Source organism: Tupaia chinensis, unplaced genomic scaffold, assembly GCF_000334495.1.
Source record: "Tupaia chinensis unplaced genomic scaffold, TupChi_1.0 Scaffold000542_1, whole genome shotgun sequence".
In the NCBI taxonomy this organism is placed as follows: Eukaryota; Metazoa; Chordata; class Mammalia; order Scandentia; family Tupaiidae; genus Tupaia; species Tupaia belangeri.
Genome location: NW_006160055.1, coordinates 2585014 through 2591013, shown reverse-complemented (window position 1 = coordinate 2591013; position 6000 = coordinate 2585014). Strand labels below are relative to the sequence as shown.

Genomic DNA, 6000 nt, shown 5'->3' with positions numbered 1-6000 from the left:
TATTTTCAAGCTTTTAAGAGAATATTACAAACAACAGAGAGTTTTAAAAAAACCCTAAAAACTAGTTTAAAAAAGTACTTGACAGTGTCCTTTTAATACCCACGGATGACACAGCCATTGTGCAATGACGAGAATCTCCGCAGGTGACCACCCAGTGGCCTTCCCTGTCAGGGTCCTGGGAATGAGCAAGTGGGCTCCAAAGACAGTGCTCCCTGCCAGGACCCCTGGGTCCACCTGACTACACAGGAAGGACCAGGGAGCACGTAGCACTGAGCACTAGCCAAACTGCCTCTTCACAAAGGATCCCAAACAGCAAGGAATATTCAGGTTGGTCTTCACTCCACTCAACTCCTTGGGGCACACTGGCCAACTCCCTCTCTCACCCACTGCAGCAGGGCCCTGGGTGAGGGATGCTCTGTTGTGGGAGGACCTGGCTCTCTGCCCATGCCAAGCAGGAGGGACATGGCACTAAACATGTCTCAGCTGTGAATGGGGTTGAGGAGTTAGAAAAGTCTCTCCTGGATTGACAGCTTCCAAGGCCAAAGCCACTACAGAAGGACTATGCTTTACTCACCAGAAATATGTATTTTTCTCTAGTCAAGCGTGTGTGTACATGTGTTTATGTGTGTGTGCAAGTGTATGTGTGTTTCCTGTAAACACCTTTGAGCCAAATCACCATAAAATAAGGTAACAGGGGGCACAGAAAGACACCCATCTCCCAACATAACCCTCTCTGAGCCCACCTGAAATGGGGAGTCTCGATTTGGAAGGCTCTTAAGAGAGGAGACATACTCTCTCTCTGACTGTTCACACTAACATCTCCCTCCCTGCCCCTTCACCCCAGAGTCTCTAAAGTCTTTTAAACCAGCAATTCCTATCACCCAGATGAGCCCAGATGCCCCAAAGACTGTATGTCATCCCTGGCAGCCTGCACCTGTCCCTCCCCTCCCCTGACTGCCTATGGAACAAGAACAAACTCAAGGTTAAAGCAGAGCAGGCTACAAGTGCTTTCCTTCTTGGCCTTCTCTCTGCGCACATGCAGCCATGGGCATGGTTGCCAGTCACACCAGCTTTGCCCTCCCGGTCTCTGCTTCTCCCTAGTGTCTGTTTGTGGGTACATCTGGCGGTTCTATTTTGCTAGGTTAGGTTCAGTCTGTATTGCACTTCATCATGGAGTTTGAGTTGGTTTTCATTGCTGTTTGATATTGGAGAATGGTGTTAACTGACTGGAACTCACCAAAGTGCTTCTGGTGCCAGACTCAATCCAGCTCCAAGCCTGCCCCCACGGTGCTCTCAGGGCCGCCACCCTGTGCTACTCTCTAGGCTGGCTTCTGGATACCATCTCTCCTCCCCATACCGGCTCCCTGGCCCTTCCCAGGCCAACCTCCATCTTGTGCATGGTCACAAACTTCCTCCCAGGTCTTCCTCTCACACTGTTGTGACTCTCATGACGAGCTCTCGGCTGCCGCTTTGGGAACCCCGCTGTTCATGAGGTCTCAAGTGACTCAGGATGTGCAGGATGGTGTAAGCACAGTGGTGATGGGACGGAGGGCCTGAGGTGTGGTTGGCAGCTCTGGCAGGGCCTTCCTCGGGGGCAGGGGTGCCTGCAGCCTCCTCTTCCGAGGAGGGGATATTGGCCTGGGTGGATGAGGAGGTCCGGGGGTTTGTCCTTCCTCCGGACTTTTGATCCTCCAGGTCTTTTGTCTTGTCATAGTTCAGCACTTTCCACTGCTGGTTGACAGCCTGCCACCGTTTAAAGATGCGGTACACAGAGGGTCCCTCGTGGATGATGAGACCTGAGCCAGCAGGGAGAGGAGAAAAACAAAGGCCAAGTAAGAAAAAGGGAGTCACTGCCAGGAGGAAACAACAGTCAAATGCATAGAGGCATTGGCGTCAGCTGGGCTTTCACTGACTTGATCTGTGCTTTTTCAGTTCTGCCTTCCAGCTCTGAGTCACGTGATTGCCACCTCTAGATTCTTAGCTTCTACAAATGAGTCTTCAGTAGGCAGAAGGTAGAGAGGCTACCACACTGAGTTAATAAAATAGTTGAGCACCTACAGGCAATGCCTTTGTCTGCTTCGGCTCCAACCTGCTCCTTCTTGGCTTGACAAAATCTAAATTCATCTGTGGAAGCATAATATAAATATCTTTTCCTCCCTTTATTATGTATCCATGGCACCCAGGACTTCGCAGATGTTGAATGAATCATGTGCTTTTCAAAGCACCATAACAGAAACCCCCTGGTTGTTCCATGCCTGCTGTGTGATGTTTGAAATTACCCTAGTTAACTGTGTGCATTAACCTAGTCCAGAGCTATTGAAATACAGACACCTCTGGGACAGATAACTGATGCATTTATAGTGACCAAGGCCATGGTAGAGTGGAAATCAACCACACCAGGTAACAAAGTAAATAAATAATGAGGGCATGCCTATTGTGTGCCAAGCACTTAGCACTGCGGATACACAGAGTCACACCCTCAGAGAGTTTACTTTCTGGTGGATAGACTCACAATAAATATGTAAACAAACCAGTAAGGCTATTTCAGGTGCTGATGAATACTATGAGAAAGACAAAATAGCATTAAAAAAACTACCATCTGCAAGTGTTTGAGTTAGGGCCTTGTTTAAGCAATGTGGTGGAAAAGGCTCTTTGGAGGAGGTAATATTTGAGTTGAAACTGAAATGATGAGAAGGAGGGATTCAGGCAGATTGGAAGAGAGAGGACTTTACTGGTAGGAGCAGTGAGTGCAAAGGCCAGGACATAGGAAGGGAATGAACCAGGGTCAGATAAAAAGTCAGTGCGACATGGGACCAGCAGTTAGTGTAATGGCTATGTCGCTGGACTCCCATGTAGTTGACCGTGGTTTGCGTCCGGGACCCGGCAGTTTAAAACTCATGCCAGGCGCGTGTGCATGCGTGCCCAAGATCCTGAGAGGAGAATGGAGGAGAAAGGATTGCGGCGTGGCCATCCCCCTGGGGGGTGATTTCTTGCTTTCTGTCTATCTTTCTCTGTCTGTCTGGCGAGTGCACATGCCCTATAGTGAAAACCTCTCCAAAAAAAAAAAAGTCAGTGTGACCACACAGTCAATGAAGTGGGAAAATGAAGGGAGTTAAGGAAAACAGCAACCATCTGTGGTTATAGCAAGACATTTGCATATTATCCTGAGTATAATGGGAAGCCACTGAAGGGTTTTAATAGGGGAATAATATGATCTGATTTACCATTCAGAAAGTTCGTTCTAGCCATTGTAAAAATGATATATTGGAGAGAGACAAGAATAGGAACGGAAGATCAAGTAGGAAGTAAAGTAGCAATTCAAGTTAGAAATGATGGTGGCCTGGACTAGCATTGTAGCAGTGAAGACAGTAAGAAAAAAACAGAGTCAGTAAGTACATTGGAGATAGAGCTGAAAGACCTGCTGACAGGTGAGGTATGAGTGAGAAGGAATCTAGCCAACACTGACATTTTTGTCTTCAAGACTCAGATGAGGAGAGGCATCATTTGCTGAATTGTGGAAGGCCTCAGGGTCAGGGGTGAAAATTTGCATGCTGATGGTAGTGACTGTATTAGTTTCCCTTTTCTGCCATAACAAATGACCACCCATTTAGTGGCTGAAAACAACACAAATGTATTTTTTTACAGTTCTAGGGATAAGCAGTCAGTCTTAATGGGCTAACATGAAGATGTCAGCAGGATAACTGCTGTTTTTTTTTTCTAGAGGGGAAGCTCTGTTTCATTGCCTTCTTCAGTTTCTGGAAGTTTCCTACACTATTTGCCTCTCCCTTACATCAGTCTAATCTAGTTCTTCTATTTTCAAATCTGCCACTCTTCTATTAACAAATCTTCCTCTGCCTCCTTCTTGTAAGAACACTTATGATTGACTACATTTTGATCCTGCCTAAATGATCTGGGATAATCTCCCATTTCAAAAATCCTCAAATTTGGACTTTTGGCAAAGTCTCTTTTTCCACAAAAGGTAACGCCAGCAGGTTTATAAATTAGGAACTGAATGCCATTGGGGGCCATCATTCAGCCTACCAAAGTGGTTAGTGGTTATGTTTTGGTCATGGCAAGTTTAAGATGTCTATTGGGGATCTAACTGGAAAGGCCAAGTGAATGATTGGGCATACAAGTCCAAAGCCTAGAAAGAGACCTGCTATCAGTGTAGATTTGGAATTGATAGCCATGGGTATGGCTGAGATCTGCTTGGGAATGAAGGGGGCCAATTATGAAGCTGTGGGCTTCTGCTATTTAGAGGTTTGGTGGAGGCTTTTGTGGGTTAGAGCCAGCAAAGGAGGCTCTGAAGAAGCAATCAATGGGGTAGATCCAAAAACAGCAAGCAAGGAGATCTCAGACTCTGGACGAGGATGTGTTTTAAGAGAGAGAGTGATAACTCTTAAGTGTTATTAAGAGGTCAGCTCAGATAAAAATGGGAAGTGACTATGGGATCAGTAGACAAGGTAGAGGTAGGAATGATAGTTAGAAAATTGAGTAGTTCTTATCCAAGTGCATCTCTGTCTTCCTGCTAAGGCAGAAGATGTGTTGGAGATTTATGAAGAAAGGAGAGGTGAGAAATCATTGCCATGGAAAGTAGCAGAGAGAATTTACAAAGAAAAAGTGGTAGACTTTATTCACCATGTTGAGTGTCCATTTGAGATTCGTGGCTATAAATTTAGTCTAGTCATTGGTTGCGTGATTTTTCTCTATACTTTCAGACATTTGCTCAGCTGCACATGTAGACCAAGAAGAAAGTTGAGTTTAACTGGCATAGATTGTGTTTTGAGCAATTGGGCATGCAGGGTAGTGACTATCTCACTGGGCCACGGAACCTAGGATGGGGAGGAAGTGAGAACCCCAAAAAGATAAAAAATAATGAAAAATGGAAAGTCATGGAGTCAGTGCCTGGAGGTTTCTGGACGTTGGAGAACTACTGGAGGCAGTGAACTACAGATTAGGTGCTATGGAAGGAACCCGGGATGTTTAAATCTACGTTTTGAAAGTGGTGTGGTTACTCATGATGCTGAGGCTGGGAGGTGATATACTTAATTAAAGCTGATATGAGCTGGAGGAAAAATAAATCTTTGAGGTAATAGAAAATCCAGAGAGTTGGGTTGACTATCCGCATCAGCCACCCTCAATGCTATCAGACCCCCTTTTTATAACAAGTACATTAATACCTCCTTCCCTATCCTGAAATGAAATTCTCAGATACTATCAACTACTATGCTTTCTTTAATTAAAAAAATATATAATGCCCTGATAAACAATATGAAGAAAAATAAAGAGGAAGTAATTTATAATAAAACAATAAAAATGTCAAAATAGGTGCTGGCAACAGGTGTGGTAGATAAAGGCACTGGAGTCCCACAATGGCTGACTACAGTTCAAGTCCCAAACCTGGTGGCTAGCTTTCTTGCTTTCTCTCTCTCTCTCTCTCTCTTTCTCTCTCTCTCTCTGGTCAAATTTAAGAATAATAATAACAAATGGAATTAAATAAATAATTATTTTTTAAAGGTCAATATAAATACCTGGGGAAGTCTATGTTAGAAAACAAGCCCCATACATTTCCAAAATGCCTCTAAGGGGATGGGACTTGTGATCTATACAGTTGCCGAAGACAGAAATGATGGGAGGCAGCACAGGAGCCAGGCATGTGAAGGAATATGAGGACTGAGCAAATAGTCAGTAGCCAACAGCACTAGGAAGGGGAAGAGGGTGGTAAAGAAAGATTGCATGCACTTCAAAGGGGGCTAGGACTTCTGACAGAGAAAGGTAAAGAGGAGGTTTGGGGATCCCACCTCCAGCATCCGTAGAACACAGTGTGTGAGGGAGAGCAGCTGCCTCTAGAGACGGCCATTAGGCCAAGTGTCCTCAGGATATAGCCATGCTTCAATTATAGAAACATGAAAGGCACAGGATGCTAAGGATGGACCCTGAGGTCCAGAGGACACAGTGGAAGACGGGCTGGGCAGATGGGGTCAGATGAAGGCATAGTTG

At 45.3% G+C, this 6000-nt stretch overlaps 1 protein-coding gene across 1 annotated transcript in view; it reads right to left on the bottom strand.

The window, feature by feature from the left end:
* Positions 1-92: 92 nt before the first annotated feature.
* The window catches only part of MARCHF4 (membrane associated ring-CH-type finger 4), a 30142-nt gene continuing 24234 nt past the window's right edge, over positions 93-6000 (bottom strand). Inside the window, exon 3 of the mRNA XM_027775297.1 lies at positions 93-1796. Coding sequence (XP_027631098.1) covers positions 1429-1796 — 368 coding nt within the window. The 3' untranslated portion in view covers positions 93-1428. The remainder of the gene's footprint in view (positions 1797-6000) is intronic.